Source organism: Canis lupus, chromosome 1, assembly GCF_003254725.2.
Source record: "Canis lupus dingo isolate Sandy chromosome 1, ASM325472v2, whole genome shotgun sequence".
NCBI lineage: Eukaryota > Metazoa > Chordata > Mammalia > Carnivora > Canidae > Canis > Canis lupus.
In genome coordinates this window covers 108,557,961-108,583,019 of record NC_064243.1, presented here as the reverse complement: position 1 = coordinate 108,583,019, position 25,059 = coordinate 108,557,961, and the positions used below count along the sequence as shown (strand labels likewise).

The following is a 25,059-nucleotide window of genomic DNA, read 5'->3' as shown; positions in this document are numbered from 1 at the left end:
CAAATAACCACCTCCTTCACTGAATACCTACTTTGTGCCAGTCGTGTCAGCCTGATTATCTCTGAATCCTGACACCGGCCCCTCCCCCCCAGCTGTTGTTACTCTGCATTATTCATTTACTCAGCATTTATTGAGCACTTCCTGTGTGCCAGGTGGTCCTTTACCCATCAATCTAAATGAGCCCTTCCAACCCCAATTTATAGAGAATGAAACTGTGGCTCTGAGATTACTAGGAAGTGGTGGAGACTGGATGTTAACTCGGCGTTTCTAACTCTGGGGTCTTCATAAACATGTGGGTTTTTTTTTTTTTTTGGGGGGGGGGGCTAGAAGGGCGTCAGGGGTTTGGGGACTCTGGACAAACCTGTACCTTATTTCCAGAAGACATGAGTTGGCCAATTGTTCTGGCCATGTTGAGTAATCTTCTGTTACCCATGTACACACCACCAATGCAGAAAGCACGAGTGCACGCACTCACACACACACATGAACAAGGACTCCAAGATCTGTGAAGGTTGTGACTGGATCTCCCTTGGTCTCAGTCAGATCCCCAGCACCTGGGCCACAAGGCCTGACACAAAGCAAGCATCCAGTAAATATACATTAGAAATCCACAAACTCTGTGCCAGCCCCTTTGCCAGGCACCAAGGACATTGTTACGTAAGAGACACAAGAGGAAAGTTCTCAAGGGCACGCGGGATCTGGAGGGTGGAGAAGGGGACCTGGTGTCTATTCCAGACTTCGGGATTTGGTGAGTAAAACCTCTTGGAGGGCAGGTCATGGCATACAGTAGGTGCTTAGTAGATACTTGCTGAGTCAACTGAATGTGGGGTCTAATTCTGCTTCTGAAGAAATTCTTCTTCAGGTTTTGTCTCCCTCACATTGACTTAATATCCAATGAGTGAATAAATGAAGTTATAGGCTTTGGAAGAAAGAGTTGTCCTGCTCAGTGATCTCTACCTCTAGCTGTACCCTGTGAATCAGCAGTGGCATTTTCAGGAAAACAAAACGAAACCCCCAAAGACAGTGGGGAACTTCAAACCACAATTTATCATGCTGTGACCCAAGCTTGTGTGCTTTCAATGATTTGAAGTACAGCCAGAGAGGAGACTCACTGTTGAGGTCACCTGTGGCAGAAAAGAGATTGTGGTGCTACTTACCCTTCAGCCTGTGCCCATGGCAGACATCAGTAATCAATCTCAGGTTTCAGGAGTCTTCACTGACCTCTAGGCAGCCATCATCAATCCATCCACTGGAGCTGTGGGAGGAGATGCAGGGGACCAGACGGGGCACAGTGCCGTAGTCCATTCTTTCTTGACACGGTGAACCTGAACCTCTCTAGATCTTCCAGAATCTAGAGTACCTCTTCCAGGAGCCTGACTTGGTCTCCCAGGTGGCCCCTCCTCTGCATCCTGCCCACCCACCCTTGCTTCCTGAGATCCCATCCTAGGGTGGCTCTGTGCTCTGGATGCTCTGTCCCCTGCCACATCCCAGTGCCCGGCATAGCACACACATCAGATTGCTCACCTCTATGCAAGCCTACATTGAGGCAATGTGGAGGTGGCAGGTGGTTCTTGTCCACCTTTCCCAGGCAGAGGGCTCCTTCCTGTCATGCCCTCTTCCACTTGACATGCCCACTTGGACTTTGTGCCCTGTTCAACTAAGTCATTTCCTCCCTTGTCCTGGGACACCTAGAACAAATGCCACTGGGGCTTTCAACCCTCCCTCCAGGGAAGTGTGGACATGAGGGAAGGCCGTGAGGTTCAGCAGCCCTCTGCCATCCTCCTTCCCCACCACTGTGGTTACCCTCTATTCTCCAGCTGGCTGAGGGCTGGTACTGCCACCCACCATCCCACTGTTGGAAACCGAGGCCTGCAGAACCCAGATGCCACTGGATCAAGCCAGGCACTCCCAGACTCTCAAGCCCGTGACTCCTCCCCGAGCCACCCATCCCCAGGGCCTCTGACACAGCCCTGTCTCCCAGTCATGCTCGCCCTCTTCTTTCCCACAGTGTGCCTGGAGTCCCAGGTGGGGACCAGGAGGGACAGGAAGACAGGACAGCAGCCCTTAAGGGAGAAGGGGGCAGCAGACGTGAGGAGAAAGAGAGACTCATGCAAAGTGTTCTTTTTTATTTTCTTCCTTAGGCCAGCTGCAGCTTCTAACCACAAAACCTCAAAGCACTAGGGAAGGAGCAGATGGAGGGGTGGGTGCAGGGGTGACCCTCTGAGCTCCAAGGCCTGGGGTCTATCCTGAGAGGTCAAGGCTGCAGGAGGCTGGGGGTGGGTGGTGGTTCCTGGCACTGAAGGGGAAGGAGCCCACCCCTGAGGTGAGAGCAAATCTCAGTGGCTACATGTGCTCGGAGCTGGGCTGGAGGACAAGTGGGCAAGACCAAAGCCAGCCTCACGCCTCGGCTGCTCAGGAGATGGGGGACCAGGTGCTGACCCCCACCCCTGGCAGCACCCACAGCAAGTAGGTCTGTGTCAGGTTCTGTGTTTCGGGATGGAGAAGGGGCATCTTTGGGGGGCTTAAATAAACGGGCAGGAGGTGAGGGATGCAGCAAGAACAGAGGAGGGGTCTGTCCAGCCAGCAGGCCCGGCCGGCCTCAGGAGCCCCGAAGCAGGGCTGAGCCCGCACTGTGTCTTGGGGAGACTCCTCTATGGGGAGGGAAGGAAGGTCTCACAGCCAAGGTCTCGGCCCCACCTCTCTCTCTCTCTGGGCTCACGCGCTGGAGGGGCGCGGGGGTAGAGAAGACAGGGCAGGAAGACAGGTGCCAGGGGGCTGGGTGGGGCTTAGCGCAGGTCCTCCTCATCCCCCTGGATCGTCTTCTTGATGCGAAGCAGCATGGTGGTGAGCCACTGGTCCAGCCGGGAGATGGTGTCATACTCCTTCACCTGTGACACGTGGAGGGGAGGGAAAGTGACAGGGGGGCTGGTCCCACACCTGGGCCTGGCTCCCTCCTTGTCCCCAGTCCAAGTTTCTGGTCCCCAAATTCTCTAGATGTGTCCCAGCCAGCCTCCTTGAGGAGGAGCGAAGGGAGGGGTGCTCCCTCTAAGGCTGCCTTGGGGAAAAAGAAAAAGATGCTCCAGCATAAAATGGTCCAGCTTCCTTGTTTTCTGGGTGGGAAACAGTCCTGGAGATGGGAGGGCCTGTTCCAAGTGCCACGGGGAAGGAGGTCAGAGAGAGAACTTGCACCTTGTCACCCTGCTGTGGCCCCACTTCTCTCTTCTCCATGGCTGAGCTTCCCGATGTCCTGCCCACTGTCTGGGGCAGGGTGGACCAGAGGGATTTTGATCTCTGTTATCGTGGGTGGTACAGGGTTCTTGAGGGGTACCCAGGAGCCACACTTGACAGATGCAGCCTAGATGCACTCTGAATGGGGCAAAGGACTTGGCCTTCAGGAACAGATAGATGGACACGGGTCTGCCTCCCAGCTCTGCCTCCAAGGGGGGGTTTCTAATACAGGGGGAACACCTCCTGTATCCCTGGGGCTCCCTTTGAGGATTCTGGGCTGACAGGAGAAAGGAATTCACAGCCAGGGCCAGGCGAGAAAGGGTGGGAGAAAGGGTGGGATTCATGGGAGAGCATGTCTCAGCAGGGGGCCCCCCTCCATCCTGCCCCTCCCCGCCCCAGGCTACTCACCGCCTCGGTGTAGCTGTCGATGTTCTGCTCCTCATGGGCATCTAACAATTTCTGCAAGAAGATGGCAGGCAGGCAGGGGTTAGGGGCCAAGGCTGGCCCACACACACCATCGGGGGATGTGGGCTGGGGGCTCCTGTGCTGGGAGGGAGGAAGGGGTGGTTTCCAGCCCTGCCTGTGTGCATTCAAGAGCCTCCTAGGTCTGCCCCTACCTCCGTCACCACCTGAACCTTCTCTTATTGAGAGAGAACAGAGGCCCAAATGGGAGAAGAGGGAAAAACGAAACAAAAACAAAAGACCCTTAAGAACCCTCCCTAGTGGGGATCCCTGGGTGGCTCAGCAGTTCCGTGCCTGCCTTTGGCCTAGGGCGCAGTCCTGGAGTCCCGGGATCGAGTCCCATGTCAGGCTCCCGGCACGGAGCCTGCTTCTCCCTCTGCCTGTGTCTCTGCCTCTCTCTCTCTATGTCTATCATAAATAAATAAAAATAAAAATTAAAAAAAAAAGAACCCTCCCTAGTTGGTGATTACGGTAGGTAAGGAGAACCTAAGACTCCAGGTGTCCTCTGCCCCAAATCCTGGCTGAGTCTCCAGGCCCAGAGACAGGGAAAGGGTGGGGAGAGGGTGCTGAGCACCCAGCACTCACTTTCATCAGCGTGCACTCCCGGGAACCAGAGAATGCGGGGAACAGCTCCTCATACTTCTGCACAGCGAGCTGGACATCACGAGGGTGGAAAAGAAGAAGGAAGGAAGGAAGGGGACAAGCTAATGAAGACGGGCCACTGGAGCCACTGGCCTGACAGCCAAGGGGATCTGAGACACCTGGCCCCAGGCAGTGCTCTGCGCCCCTCTCCCTCCCCCTCCCCCAGTGTCACCTGGCTCTGTGCCTGGAGGGTACTTCCCTGGGGCTGTACTTGGCCAAACCTGGCTGCAGAGACAGCTTGTGTGGAGGAAGTGTGGGGAGGGGCTCCTAGGCCAGTGCCCAGGGCAGGGCACAAATGACAGCTGCCTCCTACGAATACATCCTACAGGGCAGGGCTGGTGCTGGGTACTTCTTACATTTAACCATCATGTGGACCCAGGGAAGGTGGAATGAGTGACCCCCATTCTGAAAGATTTGCTCAGGGCACAGGGTATATGGGGGCAGGGATGCGAACCAGCCTGAGGCCGAGCCTGAGCGAGCTCTTACACGCAGCCAGTGGGAGCAGGGGTGGTGGTGGGGCTCAGACACTCCATGTGGCGGAGGGCACGGTGGCTGGAGACCCCAGGAAATGTGGAACCCTGGAAGACTCCAGCTCCCTGCCCCCAGCAGTTCCCCACCCCCTCGCCCACCACTCACCCCTGTCTTGCCAAACAGCCCTCAAAAGGGGTGGTGTGGACACGCAAACTATGGTTCAAATCATGACACTGGGAGTCAGAAAGATCTGGAATCCAGCCATGTGACCTTGAATAAGGGTCCCTGTGTCTTAGCCTCAGTGTCATCATCTGTACAACAGGTGACAGTGGTGTTGACCTCGAGGGATGCAGCAAAAACTCAAAGTGTGCTCTCCCTCACTGGCACCAAGTAAGTGAGAAGCTGGATAAACTCAAAAGCTACAGACACTGGGCAGGTGACACCTGGGACAGGAGCACATCGGCGAGAACAAGCATTTCCTGCCCACAGCTGACAGGCAGGTGCTGGACATGAGGGAGGGCTCACCCCTATTAAGGGATCTAGTGATAAACATGGTGCACCACGGTGGTCACTGGGAGGTGGGGGACGCTCTGGGTGGTCCGACTGGGCCCCAGCTCACCTTGGCATTGAGCATGTCAATGCAGAAGTGACAGAGGGCCGCCTTGAAGAAGTAGTCCTTGGCGCTGTACTTGAGGAGGGGGCTGTCCATGGCATTGGTCCCCACCTGTGGAGGTGCGGTGGTGGCACTATAAGCTTGGGCAGGCAGCCAGAGAGCCAGGGTCACTGAGAGGCACCGGGGGGCCGGCTGGGAGCCTCATCTGTGTCCCGGATGAAGCCCCATCAACCCGGGACCCGAAGGGCAGGGAGGCCAAGGGCCAGCCCCAGGAAGTCAGCCGGTGGTGTGTGGGTAGCCAAAGACCAGGGTATGGCAGGGGGCGAGTGCTGTCACAGGGCCAAAGCCCGGTGTCGGTGGGCTCCCCCCACCCCCTGAGATGGTGGGGAGGAGGCGGCCCCGCTGTCAGGCCCTACAGGAGGCTGGCACGTCGGTGGGCAGAGGGGCGGCAGGCTGCGGGAACATGAGAGGTGGCACCCGCCCCCTACTCCTCCGGGGCCAGCTGCCTGCCTTTCTCTTGGCCAAGCTGAACCCACCAGGACCGCCCAGCCTTCCCCACACAGCCCAGGGGAGCCTGCGCCCCCACGTGATGCTCCCTCCCTGTCACTCCCATGGTGTGTGAAGGACGAGCTTTCTGACCCCTCCCTGTGGGCTCCTCAGCTCCCTCTGGCTACCCCAGGCCTTAAGGATTCTCTTCCCACTCCCTCTGGGCCCCCAGGCCCCCCCAGGAAGCTTTCTGTGAGAAGCATACAGGGAGAGGGTGGGGACTCCCTGTGGGGTTGTGGGTGGTGAACTGTTTAGCCAGTGAGGACAAGGGGAGTGCCAGGATGGTGATGGAGGGGAGGGGAGAGGTGGCCAGGGGGAGGGAGGGAGCACTGTGCAGATGATGGGACATCAGGAAAGGGCAAATGGGGTGCAGGGCCCTCCCCCAGAGCCCTGGCTGTCCCCACCTGCTCATAAATGTCAATGGCCTTCTGATACTGCTCCAGCTGTGCGGCATAGCCAGCCACCTTCAGCAGGCACTTATTGGCTGAGCTGTAAGGGTGGGCGGAGGAGACAGAGGTCAGTGGTGGCTGGCCTGGGGGCTAAGGGGTGGGGTGGGGTGGGTATAGGGAAGGGGGAAGGGTGCCCACAGCCGGTACCTGTTGGACTCCTCTCCTTTGTAGTAGTCTGCAGACTGCTCATAGTGGGCGATGGCCTGGGGAGACACGGGGAGAGGCAGGGCGTGAGGAGGTGGCAATGTGACCTTGATCCACCATAGGGCCGGCCCTGCCTGGGCCACAGCAGGAGCCCTCTACCCAAGTTCTGTCGGTGCGCCACACCCCCTTTCTGGTACTCAGACACCAGAGGATGCCTCAGGTGGAGAGAGCAGACAGACAAGCCCCAGTCTGAGGAGACAGGCTGCTGCAGTCCTCCCCCACTGTCAGCCAGGCAGGGCCACCGACTGCCACTCACCTTCTCGATGTCCACCAGCTCCGTCTCATAGATCTCAGCAATGGAGATGTGGTGCTTGGCCGCGATCGTGAACCGGCCCTGGGTGGGACACAGGAAGGGGTCCTTTTTGATGGAGTAATGTTCCCAGCGTCCCACTTGCCCCTCCTTGTTCTTCTGGGCCCCCAAAACCAGTGGGTTCCTGCACCTCAGTCACACAAATGAGGCATGTACAAGAGGGTACCGGGAGACTGAGGGGCACAGGCCTCCAATGGGAGGCTTCACTGAGCCCTGATGGGGTGACCTTGTCACACCCCTCCACATTCAGCCTCCGGGTTTCTCCTGTCCACAGGGATACAGGTTGACGAGGCAATGCCAGAGGTAATGGGGCCCAGGTACCAGGCAGAGGGCCTGGCCTGGGGACAGATGGCCCAGAGAGGGGGAAAGACCAGCCTAGAATCACCTGTAAACACTCTGGAGAAACCAGGCTGACAGCCCAGGCATCCCTACTGCGGAGGGGACAGCCTTCCTAAGCCTCCCCTTGCCCCCAATGTGGCCATGGAGGCCGCCCCACTGACAGGCCAACCCCCAGCTTCCCCCATTGACACGATGGCTCTCCCCAAGGAAGCCTCTAGCTCTCTAGCTTCCAGAGGGGCTGAGCCCCCCAGCCTCCACCCGGTGGGCGTCCAGGCGCCAGGCTGCCCACTCGGCACGCAGGGCTGCTCCACAGCCCCTGCCCCTGCCGAGGGACATCAGGAAAGGGCAAAGCTCTGAGCTCAGCAAGGCCTAGTTCTGGGTCTCAGCAACTTCTGCTTGTGGGCATGTGTCCCTGGGCAAGTCACATCACTCATCTGGGCCCCCCTTTTCTGTCACATGGAGGACGGCCCCCACCCCGCAGGGCTATCGAAGGGGAGGATTAAACCACTCAGCTGACAATGTCGGGTTCAACAGATGGTAGTGGCTATCACTGTGCTCACTACAATATTTCAGTATTGCCCGGGGTCTGTCAGGGGGCGGGACTGTGTTCCCGCCTGGGGATGGGACCTGAAGAGACAAGCAGCAAGAATGGACAGGAGCCTGAGCCTCGTCTTGGTCCCTGGTCCTGGCTCCCGGGCGGAGGCGCCTCTGGGCCTCTCCTGTCATGGGGATGTCCCCTGGGGCAGGGGCAGGGCCAGGGCTGAGCCAACCCTGGGCTGCCAGAACCCAGGTGAGCAGACTCCCTCCACTCTCACACCCCCTCCTACCTGCTCTTCGTGCCAGGGTTGGGGAGGGCAGGCTGGAGCAATATGGTGGGGCAGGAAGCGGAACAGGACAGGCAGCAACCCTTACCATGTCTGTGTAGATCTCAATCGCTCTCATCAAACAGTTAATGGCCTCTGGGGAGAGAAAAAGGGAGGCAAGGAAGAGAAATGAGGAAGAGAAGTCATCTCAGCAGAAGCCAGGACAGGAGGTGGTGGCAGGGCAGGCGCTCGGTGGCCTGCAGAGAACACCAGGCACACGGAGCTGCCGGGGCTGCGGTGTCATGGCTGGGAGGGGAGGTGAAGGGGATCCTCAAGTCCCAGGTAGTGTGCTCAGAGAAATGGACTGTGTAGACCCTGACTTGCCGAGGGCTGTCCTCTCCCTCAGGGCTGCCACAATGCCACCACCTTCCCAGCAGCCCCAGGGACAGAACCACAGGCTCACGGCCAGCCTCCTGTGGGCGTTCTGAGCCAGGCCCACTAAGGCCCTGCTCTCCACAAGTGGTGCTGGAGAGGGGGAGAGGTGGGATCGGAGGTGGCCAAGCTGGAAGGCCCAAGTTCCACTGTGTCACTGCAGGATCCTGCATCAGCCATGTCCCCTGCACCTGCCTGGCCTCTGTCCATGGCAGGAGGGGGCTGGATGCCATGATACCCAGGCCCCTTCAGCTAGATTCTCCATCACTGATTCTTGCCCGCCCCTCGTCTGCTCCTCAAACCACAAGACCCCCAACACAGCAAACACCAGGAAGGCCCACAAGGGGAGATATTCAGCTACCTTTGTCGTACTACCTCTCCCAAGACCTTAAATTTGGGGATGGCTTTTTTATTCTTTTGACACGTTATTTGGAGGAGAGAGCAGCATGAGTGGGAGGCATTTTCTAGCAGACAGAGATGAGCTCTCAGGGTAGATTTTTTTAAATGCATCTCAGAGGAAAAGGTGTGGGGGGAGGTGTGGGGAAGAGGACAGAGAGCCTGGACAGACCCAGGATGTGGGCTCTGAGGTGGGGTGGAGCTAGAAGTTCATCCTACCATCCAGGATGACCCCCTAGTCAGCTGGGCCCACTGGGTAGAGGCCAAGGAGGGCCGAACCTAGTGCCTGCTCTTATGGTGCTAAATAACTCACTACCTGAGACTCGGTAGGGTGGGGGTGGGGGATATGTGAACAGAGGCTCTCAGCCTCAGACCTGTGGCTGTACCTTCAGGGAGTCCACAAAGCCCCCCCAAATTTACATGTGCAAGGTGAGTATCTCAGAGCAGTGCTCTGGGGGAGGGAGGGCTCACAGGTTTGGTCTGATTCTGAAAGGCCTCTGGGGATGCCAGGAAGATTCAGAGAATGTACACCATTCTGTCAAGGTTCTGGGGCAGACAGTTGGAAACCCGGGGCACCAAAGAAGAAAACAAGGCCAAAAAGGAGGCAGAGTCACAGAAAAGGCAGAGAACACAGAAAAAAATTATGGCTGGAAGTAGTCTCGTTTGAACACACGCAACATATTTTGAAACAGAGCATTTTTGAACTCAGGAACCAGCAATCGGTTGGTTGTAACACGACGCTAACTGATAAGGAGCTAGCCCACTGGGCTGCAGGGAGCCAGCTCTGCAAGTCCCACCCCTGCTCCATTCTCCACACCAGGCGGTGCCTGTGGCCAACAGGGAGACTCACCGGCTCCCTCTTCTGGAATACCAGGGAGCCCAACCTGGCACCTGCACATATGCTCAGAGGTGGCACAGGTTGCTCCCGGTGAGAGGAGCAGCCCAGGCGGGGGAGAGAGGCTGTGAGCTCTTCTGGTAGGACAGGCTCCCCCACAGCTGCTGCCCCAGGCCTGCTGGTGCTGGCGCTGGAGTGCTGTCAACAAGGCATGGCCCTTGGAGTGGCAGGGGGCAGAAGGCTCACCCCCAGGCGGCAACATGGATTCATGGGGTTAAGTCCCCTTCACACCTGCTCCTGGCTCGGGGATACCTGTCCCTGAAAGTGGCAGGCTGCCAGCTGACACACTGGATATGACTGGCTCATCTTCAGTCAGGTCCCTTCAGTCCTGGGACCTAGAGGATGAGTGGCCAGAGCTCCCCTGGACAAGATCTAGCCCAGGCTGGGGGGCTGGTGGTGCTGTGGTCTAGAGTGGGGGAAGGCGCTGGCTTAGGCACACCAGGAGTTGGGACCCTTGCAACCCAGGGCCCTCTCCCCACCCTCCACTGTGCTCTAGTGGCCTCTGGGTCCAGCTGCGGTTTCCCACATCAAGCCTGGGACTCAGCCCTTCTGGGTACAACCGGACAGACTGAAGAAGCAAACAAGAGGAATGGGTTAAAAAAAGCTGCTGCCATGTCTGGTACTCAGTAGGCACCCAGTAATGCAGACAAGCAGAGCCTTGGGCCTGGCTCTCAGGTGGCTGGGGTAAGAGGCCTCCCTGGCCTGAGTCCCTCCAGAGCGGCTGGCAGTGGTGGGTAAACAGGGGAATCACCGACAGCTATGGGCATCACGCCCCCGCCTTCCCTTCCAGCCACCAGGGCAGGCCACCCCCTGGTCCACCATTCTGGGCAGACTCACAGAGAGACAGCACGCTGACAGGCCTTCTGTGCAGGCTAGGCACCAGCTGCCTCTTGTGGGGAGGGACCTCCAGGACTCCCGTAGGAGGTGCTGACACAGGACAGAGGTCTTTGAGGAGGCCAAGGTGACCAGCAAGGCCCTAGGGAGCTAGCTACCCACTGGGGGAAACCTGGAGGGGTTCCAGGTGGGTCCCTTGTGCTTCATTTCACAAGACACATGGCCAAGGGGAGGAGGTTAGGCCTCTGATGGGAGCCTAGAGCCACCCCTCACTAGATGTTTATCACATACCAGGTATCATGCTGGCCAGGTCTGTGCTTTTTCTCACATGTGGTCTCTGCCTTACCAGATCAGTTCATGGACGCCCCAAAAGATGAAGTGACTGCCTGAGGTTACAGGGGAACGGGCTCCATCTAGACTTAGGAGATCACGCGTAGCCCCATGCCCCACAAACCATTACTAGGGTGGGGAGGCTGTGAGGCGGCAGTGCTGGGACACTGCTCCCGTGCCCCTCCCTGCCAGAACCTGGCACTCCAGCTAAGGTACTCACTCTGGGCTGGGCCCAAATTAGGCTCCCCTCCTCATCACTGCTTCTCTTGCTCCCTGAAAGGTAATTCCCATCCCAAACACACCCTCCCTGTGCCTCAGCTCCCAGGGCAATAAACCGTGCTTGCTGATCCCTGGAGAAACCAAGCTGGCCTCTGGGCCCCACAATGGCCATGGCCATATCAGCAGACATAACTGCTGCTGCTTTCACTGGCATGGGACACCTCTGCCATGCTCTGCACTTCCTGAGGCCAGGCATGGGGCTGCGGCCCTTCCCAAGGCCCCAGCATCCAACACACCCCCTGCAGAGCCTTGCCTCCAGCTGAAAAAGCTCAGATCAAAAGCCACTGAAGGACCTATAGACGCAACATCACAGGCACAACATCACGGCGGCGTCGGGTGGAGGTCCATCCAAGGGAAGTGCTGGGGTTTTTGTTTAAAGAGCAAAGGGCGCCATGCACGTGTCATGAAGCCTGACGCTCAACTCCCGCCCCAGAAACGAGTCCTTCCAGTCACTCTGGAGCAGCAGCTGAACATCACAGATGCTACGGTGGCATCTCCAGGAAGCGCCAGTTCCCCAGGGACCAAAGGGAAAGCTGGTTGGCAGGGGGAGGGGGGACAGACATCCCTGGGTAACTTGAGGCTGCCCTGAGTCCTCATCATCACATGACCCACCTGGTCACAGGGCCTCCCCTCTGGCTCTTGGTGAGCCTGGGCCCGCCATGTGACCCTCAGGCCAACCTCTGTGAGATACTCAGCTCCAGGGCAGTGACTGGTCAAGTCTGTGGACACAGAAAAGCTATCTGGTCTGCAGAGATCAAATCCCTGACTGGGAACTACGTGTCCCTGGTAGTAGTAACAGATCTGCCAACAATTCCCCAGCACTGGGGCGGGAACTAGGGTTCACCAAGCCTTACAAACACCTCTGGACCTGGGTGTAAACTGTCCTCTTGGGAAGGGCAGCCCCTTTATTTCAAGATGAGGCATCTCCTTTTTTCTTTTTTTCTTAAAACATTCACCTATTCCCTATTCTCTCACAAGAGAATAGTAACAATAGATTGTCTCCTAAAAAAAATGTCTTGGCTTGCTAAAATTAAGAAAGTCAGCAACCTGTGTCTGGCACAGAGATTTAAAAAAAAAAAAAAAAAAAAGAAAATCCCAGCTCCCTGAAATCCAAAATTCTGGTACCCACTGGGCTGTGCCTCTGCTTCAGGACGAGCCCAGTGGGACAAATGGTTTTCTCACCATGAGTCAGTCCCAAACTGGGCTTCTATCCCCAACACTTCCTCATTTTAAGTAACTTGTTCTCTGGCAACTCTATCCAGGGCTCTGTTCTGATTCTCCACACACCCCCCCCCCCCCCCAGGGTGTAGGGAAGCCAGGTTAGGATAATTTCCGCTCCTTTTTCGGCAGCAACTCCTACCTGGCTGGTCTCAGAACCCCCTCCCACCCCCTTCTGCATGTTAATTCTGACAACAGAACAGATTTTCGTCTCTCCTTGGCATGCGGTGGGTCTGCAATGTAACTCCCACTCCCAAATGCTCCCAGGCTCCAGGAGGGAAGCCATCAGCTGCGCACACAAAGTAGGGGTTGGGGGGGGGGAGGCGGCAGAGGCTTGGAGCGGGGATGCAAATGCCAACCGGAAGGGAGCCAATTCTGAAGTTCAAGCACAAGCGTCTCCCTGCCAGCCTCTGGTATGCTTTGGGCCCCTGGAGAAAACCGGAGCCTCGCGGAAACCCGAAGCCTTCCCTGAAGAGGGTTCAGTCATGTCTGTGCTGGGGGCAGCCAGGGCCCCAGTGACCCTTGGAGGCTCACCTTGGGGGTCAGCTTTCTTGAAGGCATTGCCGGCATCCACAAAGCAGGTGGCCGCGTCATGTTTGCTCTGGAGCTGCAGGTGCAGCTGGGCTGCCTGGCAGAAAGCGTTTCCGGCAGCTGGAACAGAAAACAGTGAGCTCAGCCTGAGTGGGGCTCCGCTTGTCAGGAGCCATGCAGACGCTGCCCTGGGGGTGGCTCTCTAGAATGCAGTGGGGCCTGAGTGAGGAAGTGGCTGGCCTGGGTGAGCTGAGGTGAAGGCCTCAACCTCAGGCTTCCTGGCCCCTGGACTGAGACTTCTGAAGACCCGTGAGGTAGACTAGGGAGGGAGGAGGAAGCAGCATTGGGTAGAAGCCCCTGAGCCCCATGTATATATAGAGAGAGCCAGGCTGAGGTCAGCTAAAATCCCATTGCCCTGATCCCAGCCTTTGCCAGTTTTCCAGGGCCACCCACTTCTAAAGATCCAAGGAGAAGGCAGACTGGGCCAAGAGATCTGCAGGATATATAAACTATCCCCAGCTAACCCCAGCAGTGGCCCCAGGGGACAGCAGGAACTCCAGTGTATGGGGACAAGCGCCCACGGGCAGAGGCTGGTGGAGACCACATGGGAAGCCTTTTCTGTCCTTTGCCTAGCTGCATGCTGTTATCCTGCACTGGCCACAAGCCACTGGGGTCACCAGTCTGCCTCCCATACTGCCTTGCAGCTTGCAGGAGACTATGGCATCTCTCCTCTTCTAAGGCTGGAGAGCAGGGATAGGACTGTGCTAACTGGAAGCTCCAACACCCACTTCCGGCTCAGCCAGTCTCCACCTGAGGTTACGCTTCCCTTCATCCTACTCCAGCTGAATTGGGATTACAGAATTCCTAAACTGGAAGGGGACCAGAGCGCCTGGCCCCATCCTGTAACTTCAGAGGAGTAGGGAAGACAAAGCAGCCCAGTTTCCATTATGTCTGATTTATTTTTTAAGGGCTCAAACGTGACAGCATAATTTCCAGAAAAGCAGCATCACTGGAGAAAAATGAGAAAACAGCCCAGCACTTTTGTTTGAATGGCTGGGGCCTGGGGAAGTGACAAATTTTAGGGGCAAAGTGACATCTACGTGATGAAGAAATATTCTTTTTCTGCTGGCACCTTATTAGTTTGGGAGCATGAAATTACACATGGTGTGTGGCTTTGTGTACAATGTATTTGGTGACAGCTCAGGGAAAACCCTTCCAATTTCCAGGAAACTAAAAGCATTCTCAGAAAACGGGGAGAATCTGTCTCACCCTGGGCTTCCAGACTGCCTCCAGGGTCCCATTCCAGGCTTTGTCTCCTGGGTAAGAAAGTTCCTCCTTGGATCCCAAACCTGTCTCTGCTCGATTTCCTTGATCCAATCTTGCTGATGTGCAAGGCAGGGTAACATAATGAGATCAGCCTCGATGAGCTCTGATGGGCTAGATTTTCAAAGCTCTCCTCTAGATCTTCCAGCCTCTCTGATCTCTAGGAGCCCATCCCTGCCTGCCCACCTCTCCTTGGTGGAGCCAGCCAAGCGCCAACCTCGCCAGAGTCCGACCACAGCCTCACAGCCAGGTCAGAGGAGCCGTGACTCTGGTCACACTCCACCCACCAATATATGTTGTGAGTTTCTCTGGAGGCACATGACCTGGGATGCCCTCTTCCAGATGGATGGAGGCCCTTCCAGCAGAATATGACATTGCCATCATGTGTGCTCCCCTAGTTGGAGCAAGGGCACACAGAAGGCTGTGGCTGGCACCTCATGGCTGGCTCCTTAAGTTTGCTCATCAGCAGCTCATCTGCTGTCATCAGCAGACATCTCTCAGTGTCCTGAGAGCTTTTCCTTCCATCCCAAAGTGGGAGGTGGTGTCGCTAACGCGCATGACGGATGTGGAGCTCACAGACATCACGTCTACTGAGTGCTGGCTGCCCTCACTGGTGACGCTGGATCTCCACTAGTCCATACCACAGTCCCACAGGGCTGGGATTCCTGCTGTCCCTGTGGTTGGACTGAGGAGGGATTGGATTTGAGGAGCCCAAGTAACTTCCCCAGGGCCACGTGGCCAGGGTAAGCCATGCCATGAACCTAAGTCACTCTGGCTGTAAAGGTCAAGAAGCCACACAAGGGCAGGTTAAGCACTCTGCTCCAGAGTCAGACCTCTGTTCTCTGAATTCTGGTTCTGACCCTTACTAGTCGTGACACCTCAGGGACGGGGCTGAGCCAAGACTCAGTTTCCAACAAACTAATTGCAGTGCCCTTCATGGGGCTGCTGTGACAATTCAATCAAGTAGCACATACTCAGCACTTAGGGGAACACTCGAGAAATGGTTAATGTTTAAGGTTACTACTGGAACACTGGAATGGCTTCCCAGGCCCAGAATTCAGATGCTGATAAAAACATGGGCCAGGAGTTTCCGGGGAAACCGGACATTGAATTAAAGGAGAAACCACTCCAAGAGCTATCTGGATTCAACAACCTATTTATCCCTACCCTTAGAGCCCTCTAGCCAAACCCCGTGACCCAGTACAATAACTCCATGGGCTTGAAGTGAGCCGATGGCAGGCTGATGGGTTTCTGCTGCCAGACAGGGGGCTGTAAGGGTAGCCCATGAGCCAGGACTTCAGGACTGGAAGCTGAGGGAAGAGGAGAAACGAGCATGAAGGGGTTCTAGCCGAGATCACATACCACTCCAGTTTTTGGCCATTTTGAACATGTTTGCTGCTCTGGTGTAGATCTCACATGCTTCCTCTATTTTGGATGAGCCTCTGGGGAAAGAAGAGAAAAGGAGATGAAACACATGAGTCTGGTAGTGAAAAACAAGCCAGCATTCTGCCCCCGGTGACAGGGGAGACGTATCCTCACCCCCATGCCTTTGTGAAGCCTGCTGCAGCTCAGGCCTCTGCTGAGGGCTCAGAGGAGACCAAGCCCGTGGCCCCCTGCTCCCTCTGCACAAAGGCACACTGAATGCAGAGTGCCGGGGCCCTCCCTGGGGAGGCCTGGGCCACCCCAACTCAGCATGGTTGTGGGGGAGCCTTCCTGATCTCCCCGTGAGTCCTGTCTCTGATGGCCTCTTCCACTTTTGTTCAGTGACCGCTGGTTTCCAGGCTCTCTGCAAATCCACCCCACCCAAGAGGTTGCAAAGCATCCTCAGGGAGGAACTCAGCTCTGGATGCCTTGTCCATCTCCCTGAATCCCGTGCCCTGCATGCTGCATTTGTTCAGGGAAGACCCCTCAACCCTATGAGGGTGCCATTACTAACTCAAAACAGAGCAGGTATATGCAAAAAACTAGTCACGACCTTTTTTCTCCAAGGTGGGGTCTACAAAACTGGGGACCAGGCATGAGAAACAAGGTTTCATCACCATACACTCCTCCTTTGTACTGTCTGAATTTTCTTATTTTCTATCTGCTAAAATATATTTATATAATACATACAAAAATACGTACATATATAGATCATTTTAAATATCAAGATTTACATTTGGTTCTGTTGTCCAGCAAAGAATTACATTTCTAGCCATCTACCCCGAGAAATGCATCAGAAAAGTCGTAAGGATGTTCAGTGCAGAATTATTTAAAATAGCAAAACCACCTTCAAAGAACTTATTGTGCAAGAGTAGGGGCCTGAGAAATACGGAGGAGTATATTTAAAAAAAAAAAAAAAAAGAGAGAGAGAGAGAGAGAGAGAGAGAGAGTGAGCATTCGGTTTGGGCTTTATTCTGCCCTCCTGATCTCCAAGCGGTGCAGATGAAGCTCTTCCTGAATTGGGGGGACCCTTCATGAGCACCTTGTCTGTGAGTCTCAGCCACATTTCTATCCTCCCACCTCAAATAACGCAACCCGCCTCAGCCCATGGGGTCTGTGGTCTCTGCAATTGTTCCAAATCCCATGGCCCACATAAACCAGTAGGAAAAAAACCCACATGCTCAGTTCCAAATGAATTTCAGATTCTCTTCGCTGACGTCAGTGTTTTGTGTGGAAAGAGAAGAAAAGAGAGGTATTTTCCAATAAAAAGCCACACAAATCATTGGTCCTGTCCCCCCCACCCCCGACCCATGTCCACTGGACCTGGAAACCAGCCAGCCCCAGCTGTGGCCGTGGAAGGCCTCCAAGGTAATTTTGGGAGTTGTGTTCACAATGCTCCTTCCTTCTGTCTATTCCACTGAATCACAGGAGTTCCTGGCTAACAATAATCAAGTCAGACCTCTAAGCCACCCTCCCAGAAGATTTCGCTCAGTAGGTCCGGGTGGGGCCTGGGATCAGGGTTTTTAAACAATGGCCTCAGGTGATTCAGAAAGCTCAGGTGAATTGGGGATGAAAAAGCTGATCTAAACCAACCGCTTGGAAAGCAGCCAGCCAATGACCTCTCTTCTGAGTCAGGCTGTGTCAGTTGGTAAATACCCCAGGACAGGCTAGCTGGCTGGCCAGGGCTGGAATCCCGGCCTTCTGAATCCACATCACTGCCAGGTAAGGTTCTTCTTTAGAACCTTCTGGGGCTGCACTGATGCTGCCTCCTCTACCCTCTGCTATTCCACAGGAAGTGGCCCCTGAGGAATGCACTCCCACGCTCACCCTGCTGGGTCCCAGGGTCTTCTCTGGCAAACTTTACCCCAGCTGGCCTGACACACCTTGGCCTGGGCACCTCTGCTTGGAGTGACCTCTTTGAACCCACTCTTGGCCTTGGAGAGGCGAGGGACTTGCACAGGCATAGGGGCCTTTAGAGCCTACCAACAAAATCCTCTAGGGGACCTTCACTAGAATGTTCTCAGACTTCAAGGAGATGGATGCGTTCATAGACCGATATCCTACCTCTCCATCCTGTGGATCCCCTAGCTCATCATTCCCTTCTTTGTGGGAATGACAAGGTTCTAGCCAGATTCAGCCATTCTCTGAAAATAACAAAAAACAAAAACAAAAACAAAAAAAAACTCAGACTCCTGGATGAGCAGAAATGGTTTGTCCCACTGAGAGGCCCAAAGCGGGGTGATCAACAATGAACAGAGTCAGCCCCAGCTGGTTTGTTTCAGCTCAGTGGGACAGAGTGAACACAGAACACAAAGGCTGTCAGCTGCCGGGCTGAAATTCTGTGATCCCACGCCAGCCCTGCACTGGGTCAACGATTCTAACTGTGTAGTGGGAAAACCAGAGGGATTAATGTCTGCTCAGGCCTGCCTCCTCCCAGGACTTGGGTCCTGGCCATTTCCATGCCAAGTGACAACAGGGGAATCTCTGGAACTCCATCCTCTTCTTTTAGAGATGGAGGTGGAGTTCCCAGAGAGGATGAGTGACTTGCACAGGGTCATTGGTCCATCCTGAAACAGAAGCCATTCCCACAGCCACTTACTCACCTGGGAAACAAAGGTGAGCATTTATTATGTGCCAGACACTGCAGTTAATAGCAGTAAACCAAGGAGAAGGACCTGGCCCTCAGTAAACAGGAAATCAGCAAGAAAATTTCAGAGTGAGTAAGCACTAGAGGGATTGGGGGAGGAGGGGCCTCCCTGGATGGGCAGATCACGGCAAGCTGCCACAGTGAGGATGTAAGATTTAAGCTTGGTCCTCAAAGATGACTCAGGAGCTCCCTGTGGAAAGAGGGAAGAGCATTCTAGACAGCAGTCACAGCAGGTGCAAAAAGCCTAGGACAGAAACAAGTGTGGCCGGTTCAGGTTCAAGGAAGAGCGGCGGGCAGGCTGGCTACCATGCAGGGAAGGGGTAGAAAATGAGGCTGGAGAGACAGGTGGGAGACCTCCCTGGTGGAGGCCTTTGGGAAGCGATGAGAGCACGACGCAGAGCCCTCATGACCAGGACAAGTGCCTTTATAAAAGAGACTCCAGGGCTGAGGCCCTGTTGTAATGTAACAGGGAGGTTTCTGGCAGGGAGAGTGCCCAGAAAGGAGAAGTCCCCAGCTCCGGGTGCTCTACAAAGCTGCCTCCCTGCACGGTAAATCTGCAGTTTCCTACAAGCCTTGTCCCTGAGGTTAGGGTGGCTCAGAGCACTCATCAGGGAGTGGCAAACTCCCTTTGGGGGAAGAAACCAGGTCTCCTCCAAGGCCTCCTGCAGGAGATCCAGAAAAGCTAGTTGGGCCTGTCTCTCCTGAAGAGCCCAGTGGCAACATAGGTGACAGCTGACTGCCCTTCCCCCGCTGATAACCCCACCACCACCACCCCCCAGCTGCCTCTGCTTAGCTCTCCCCATCCCGCAGCTCCAGCACCAAGTCACGCTGGGAATAGAGGGAACTGGTTTGGGCCAGCCTGGTGCACGGCTGTCTATAATTACCCACTCAGCTCTGCTTTCTGCCCCCTCCCCAGGCGGAGGAAGCAGGCTCAGGGCTCCCAGGCACAGCCACCAACCTCCAGCGACTGCCATATGGAGAGGAGCGAGCGGTGCCAGCAATGCACAGACGGGCTCAGTGGGCCTCAGGCCAGGGGGGTCTGCAGGGCAGAGTCTCAGCCTCCCTCGCTCCTTCCTCCACCCCCTGGGCACTTCCTGGCTGCCAGAAACAGGTCACCCGGCCCACCTGCACTTTCCTAGGGCCTCAAAGGGCAGGGCGGAGAGAGGAAGTCCCATTTTAGGTCTTTGACCTTCGCTGTCCCTCCTGTGCCACAGCCACCGCCTTGGGCTTCTCTGGTTCTCTGGCCAGAGTCCTGGACGGGGAAGAACGGATCCCAGGGCCTGTCCCACCCTTACCGTCTCTCATGTTGCTCTACACACCTCCTTTACTTGATTATAACGGCTTGGTAGGAGGCGCAGGCTTCCTCACAGTAGCGCTCTGGGTATTACCCCGAGGAGAGAGTGGGGCTCAGCGGGGTCAAGGGGCTTGCCCACACTCACGCTGCCAGGGAGCCACAGGGCCCAGAGACAGGACTCAGGCCTTGGAGATTAAGTTCTGCCTTGAGTCTCACTCACTCAGTGATGGGGGAGGCTTGCTTTCCCATGTCCAAGGGTCTTCTGGAAAGCGAGAAGGTGGACAGGGTCCCTGCCCGCTCTCACCTCCTCTCTACAGAGCCAACAGCCAAGGCTGTGCAGATTTCCCTCACCTGATGAGCAGACGCTGCTCTCTGCTGGAGCCCTGCTGAGCTGCCTCTAGGCAAGGGAGGGAGTCCTTAAACCAGTCCCCCCACCAGAGGCCCCAAGCAGTGCTGCAGGCGGAAGGAACGTTAGAAAACAGGAAGGTCCACCTGGCACAGGGAGCAGGCGGCCACCAGCCCTGCTCCGCCACTGACCGCATTGAGCTGTCAGGGCCAGAGCTGCGGGATCCCTTGGCATCTCCTCCTGCCCCACCTGCAAGGCTAAGCCATTCACCCTCTTCCGCCACCCCCCACCCCCACTCTGCAGTGCACCCCGTCCTCCTGGGCCTAAAGGGTATGAGCACAACCTGGGCTCCCACCCAGTGCACACAGGCCCCAGGAATGAAAGGACGAGAAAATTGTTGCACACCAACTGCCCAGTTCTGCAACCATCACAGAACGCTCTTGTGACATGCCTGTTAACAGGCAAGAAGCAGAAACAGAGCCGACTTGGGGACCAGGGGACCTGGGCTGAGATCAGTTCCAGGCACTTTGACAATGGCGTGACCTTGGGCTAGCAACCCCAGAGCCTCGGCTGCTTTCTCTGTAAAATGGAGACAACGAACCCGATCTGGGAAGAGGCCCTGTGGGGATGAGAGATGACATATCTGGCAGAGAGGACAGAACAGAGCAGGTGCTCAAACGTTTGCTATTATGTGAAGGAGGAGAAACACACTCTGAGGGCTGCTGGCCACCTGGCAAGGGGAATTCTAGAGTCACGTGGGGTGGTGGAAAAACCAAGGACTGTAGTTAGGCCTGGACTCAAAATGTGGGCTCATGGCTTCTGTGACCCGGGTCCCTCTGTGACTGGGGGAAGATTCCCATACCCGGTGGGGACTGCCGGAGGTTCTTGCAATCCCGCAGGTAGCATCTGGGAGCGTGCCAATCACACGGCAGGTGTTCAGCTTGGCTCCTGTCAGGCTGACAGAGCATATTCTAGAATTGTTTACCTATTTCCAATCTCAGTGTGGGCTTTTCCTTCCCTACCCCAGGTTGGCAAGGTGGCACCCTCCTCTGATATCCAAAGAGCTCTGGGCCTCTGACCTGCCCTCCTCCCCACCCCTTACTACATTCTGCTGATAGTGCTTATTTACGGGTTGCTGCCTTCCTGACCGTAAGCTGGATGCAGGGGCCATGCCTGTGAATGACAAGGTGGGTACTCCTCTAGTTGTCCTACGGATGCCTCTCTGCACCCCAACAAGATGACCTTATTGCAGCCCTAGAACTGAACGTGTTTCCCTTTTTTAACAGTTGCTTCTGGAAGACCTGTGGCTCTCAGTTGTCCTGTCCCAAACAGGAGCACTGGACGCTCTGTGTAACCAGGTGGCGAAGTCCCTACCATCGAGAAAGGCAGAACCCTGGGATTGCAGCAAAATGATGGCTGGGCACCCCCAAAAGCTTGCATTCCCTCAGGAAAGACTCCACTCTGAGACTGGGCGAGGGGCACGAGAGTTTTCAGCTGCAGAGCCTGGCAGCTGGCAGGGCACTTTGAGTCACTATAATGCCCAATGCAAACAGGCCCATGGGGCTGAGTGCATGCTCTGCAGGTGGAAGGCAGTTCTCAGCAGAGCTGGAAGCTCTGGTTCCCACACCATGCTTAGCTAAGGGCCCACCCACCCTACCTGGGCATCAATTCTTCCCTCACAAAGCCAGCCTCCAGGGCTCCTGGGGGGTTGCTGGTATCTATAGGCAGTTTAAACAGGAACTGATTTGTCACCTTTCAATCTTTAGGAATGTGCTCCGTGCTCTTTGTCTACAGAACACCCTATCATCCCTATTGTTCTAGTGCCTCCTGCTCAACTTCCAGTAATGGGACTTAATGATAATAGTTAAGTACCTAAACACTTACCAGGGTCAGGCACTGTGTGGCCCCCACTTCACGAGCACATTCTCCATTACTTTTTAGAACCACTCCATGAAGTAGGTATTACCACGATTTTCATTTTACAGACGCAGAAAACTTCCTACTAACATTGGTATCCAAGTGGGAAGAAGTTTTTATCTTGGATTTCGGTAGGCAGGGGAACTGGGGGAGCAGGGGGAGAGGGTGGAAGTGTCAGGGACAAGGACAAGCCCCAGGGAACACAACCACTGTTTAAATCTTGTATAATTCCAGAGGAGGCACAGTGGGGAAGTTTCTGGATCCATCTGAAGCCTTGGAGCAGGAAGAAGCACACTTCCCCTCCCATTTCTGTGGTTTCACTACACTTCACTCAGGAACTTTGCAGCTTTTTATTTCCAGATAGAAGTCTGGGCTGCTCCCCACTGCCCCCACCCCCCAGCTCCCTGCCCCAGGTGCATGTGCTCTGGCTGGGGACTTGAGGGAGGAGGAAGGAGCCAGAGGAAAGGTACACAGAGTTCTGATCTACTAACTGGCTGGTACCGCCTCCCTTGCGGGCTGCTGGTGCCCCAAAGCCCTCTAGTGTCTGGCTTCCCAGAAACAGTGAAGAACAAAGGCCGTAACATCCAAAGATACAGGGTTGCTCCGGATCCCAGGTGGGGGCTATCCTACTTGGCCCTCTAATGTGACCAGGGACCTCTCAATTTGCAATGCTACTGCTGAAGTTTCTAAAAGGAGAGGAAAAGGCATGAGGGACAAGCTGAGCCCCAACACTCCCTTCTCCAGTCCCCAAAGCCACCGGGGGCCTTAAAAAAAGGCAGCTGTGAAATGCTGAACACATGAAACCCCAGTTCCAAAGGGAGCAGGTGCCAGGAGTGGCTGCTGGCCATGAGGAGTCATCCGGGCTGACCTCTTGCTAGACTCCCTGCTCTCAGACAGACAGGCTCCGGTCAGTATCTCTGCCCTCTGTTCTCCCCTTGCTCATTCCCCTCTCAGCACCATCTCAACTGTTTTTAGAGCTGGAAGGGACTGGGATGAATATACCTGCTCTTTCAAATGTTCGGAGAAAAACTGCCAGGTCAGGCAGAGAGAGAGAGGGAGTTTAGGGTGGGAGCCTCCTAAGACACCCAAGTCTGCCAACATCCTTCCTTTTTTTTTTTTTTTTTTTTTTGCCAACATCCTTCCTAAGTGTAGTGTTCAGAAATGGACATGAGCCTCAGGGAGAAATCAGTGTGGCAGCAAGGCAGCTCTGGGATCGGACAGGCCCACGTCTCCCACTTACTGGGGAACCAAGCAAATAGACCTGTCCACCTCCACACGGATGCTGTGAGGATTCAATGCAAAGACACAGGTAAAGTGCCTGGCCGGGGTCTGACTCAGAATCAGAGGACTTAATAAATACTATCTGGTATTTCTCCTGTCAGTGCCTTCACCCTCCCCCACACCAGCTGCTATGGTCCTAACAGGGAAGTGGGAACCCTCCAAAGGTAGCTCTGTTATGGACTGTGTCCCCCCAAGATTCATGTGTCAGGTCCTAACCTCCAAGATGATGGTATGAGGAGATGGGGGCCTTTGGGAAGCGATCAGGGCACGACGCATAGCCCTCATGACCAGGACAAGTGCCTTTATAAAAGAGACTCCAGGGCGCCCGTTTACCCCTTCCACAGCCTCTTCCACAACTCAGTGACAAGCCCCGTCTGTGAGAAAGCAGGCCCTCACCAGATGCGAAATCTGCCAGCGCCCTCATCTTGGACTTCCAGCCTCCAAAACTGCTAGAGACAAATTTCTGTCGTTTCTAAGCCAGCCACTTTAGGTACTGGTACAGTGGCCCAACACAGAGGACCCCCGTTAGAATCCGCAATGTTCTCCAGCACCTCAAGCCCGAGCCCTTTCTCCAGGCCATGCAGCTTTCTCTCAGGCACCGTCACACCCCTCAGACTTGGGCTCCTCACCCCCAGGATGGCCTCAGCCCTGACCCCCTCACCCCCACCGCCCAGAGCTCATGCAAATCCACTGCAGCGCCTGGGAAAGGTCACCGGCCGGGCAGATGCCCTCAGTCCCAGGCCCCACCGTGCCCGTGAGGGATCCTGCACACAGGCTCTCCCAGAACTCTAGAAGGCTCCGCGATCCAGCTGCCCTCCCTGGCTGGTCCCCTTCGGTTTGGGCGCCCTGGGTCCAGGGCCCTCCCCACACCTCAGACGGTCTCTCCTCTAACCGCGCTACCGCCGCCTGGCCCCTTGCTCCTTCAGACCACGGAACCTCCCCCCGTCCTCTGGGCTCCAGCCCGGCGGCTCTCCTCCGCCGCTGCAGGCCATGACTCCTCCGTCCTCTCAGCGTAGGTCCCAGCTGACCCCCCGGCGCGCTTCTCACCCAAAGAGGCCTGAGAAGAAGGACTGCGAGTTCTTCACTTTGCGCTCCGCCTCGGCCAGCAGCGCCATCGCCTCCGCTTCTTTCCCCGAGTTGTCCATGACGGCCGCAAAGGTGCTCAGCAGACGGCCCCACCCGGGCCCACGGGGGTCTCAGCCGAGGCCCGGCCTCGGTGCACAGGTCGGGGGAGCTTAGCGGGCTGCGTTGACGTCGCACCGGTGCGGACCGCCCCCTGCCCCGCCCCACGTGATGTGCGCCGGCCAACCAGCGGCCGGGCAGGGGGCGCGCGCCCTCCTGGCCACGCCCCCGCCAGCCGCCGCACGCCGCCCGTGACTCACGGCCGCCAATCGGCGACGCGATGCCTCAGCGCTTGCGCATACTTCCGCGTAGGACACCCCAGTCTTCCTGGTGCGCTCCACGACTTCCCACGTGACTCGCATAAGCCAATCGTAGTTCCCACCGCCAAAGACTCGCCCGGAGGTGCTAGTGTCTGGCTTCGGCTCCACCAGTCAGCAGCATCCTCCGGCTCGGAGGGTAACATCCCTGCGGGACTTGCGCCCCAGTCAGCTGACCACCGACCCTCACGTGACAGCTCCCGGCCCGGGCCCAAGATAGGCCCCGCCCCCGTCCGGGTTTGACAGGTGTCCTGCGCCGAGCTGTGCCCGCCTCCACTCCTTATCCCGCGCGGTCCCTCGCCGGGAGGGGCGTCAGTGGTGGGGGAAGCGCGGCCTTTTCCTGCGCCCTCTGCTGACGGACACTGGAACCGCTCTGGGCGGGCCAGTAATGTACTCAGACGGGAAACA

The 25,059-nt window shown here is 56.2% G+C and overlaps 1 protein-coding gene across 2 annotated transcripts; it reads right to left on the bottom strand.

Moving 5' to 3' along the window:
* Positions 1–2,111: 2,111 nt before the first annotated feature.
* NAPA (NSF attachment protein alpha) lies at positions 2,112–24,507 on the bottom strand. 2 transcript variants are annotated; one of them, XM_025424498.2, is made up of 11 exons: positions 24,260–24,507; positions 15,668–15,747; positions 12,986–13,102; positions 8,177–8,223; positions 6,872–6,949; positions 6,559–6,614; positions 6,367–6,451; positions 5,423–5,527; positions 4,276–4,344; positions 3,637–3,687; positions 2,112–2,888 (listed from the first exon to the last, which is right to left on the bottom strand). In XM_025424498.2, the coding sequence occupies exons 1-11, from the start codon at positions 24,355–24,357 to the stop codon at positions 2,787–2,789; spliced, it is 888 nt and encodes a 295-aa protein (XP_025280283.1). In that variant the 5' UTR covers positions 24,358–24,507; the 3' UTR covers positions 2,112–2,786. The 2 variants fall into 2 exon arrangements, with proteins under 2 accessions (XP_025280283.1, XP_025280284.1); XM_025424499.2 differs by lacking the exons at positions 8,177–8,223; positions 15,668–15,747; positions 24,260–24,507 and having other exon boundaries at positions 12,986–13,045.
* Positions 24,508–25,059: the final 552 nt, after the last annotated feature.

What these genes read in the sequence shown, in the direction of transcription:
- NAPA (XM_025424498.2), bottom strand. Translation starts at nt 24,357, where the DNA reads ATGGACAACTCGGGGAAAGAAGCGGAGGCGATGGCGCTGCTGGCCGAG. An exon ending in AATGGCCAAAAACTGGAGTG is followed by an intron (nt 13,103 to 15,667) that starts GTATGTGATCTC and finishes TTTCTGTTCCAG; the next exon opens with CTGCCGGAAACGCTTTCTGC. An exon ending in AGCTGGTGGACATCGAGAAG is followed by an intron (nt 6,615 to 6,871) that starts GTGAGTGGCAGT and finishes GTGTCTCCCCAG; the next exon opens with GCCATCGCCCACTATGAGCA.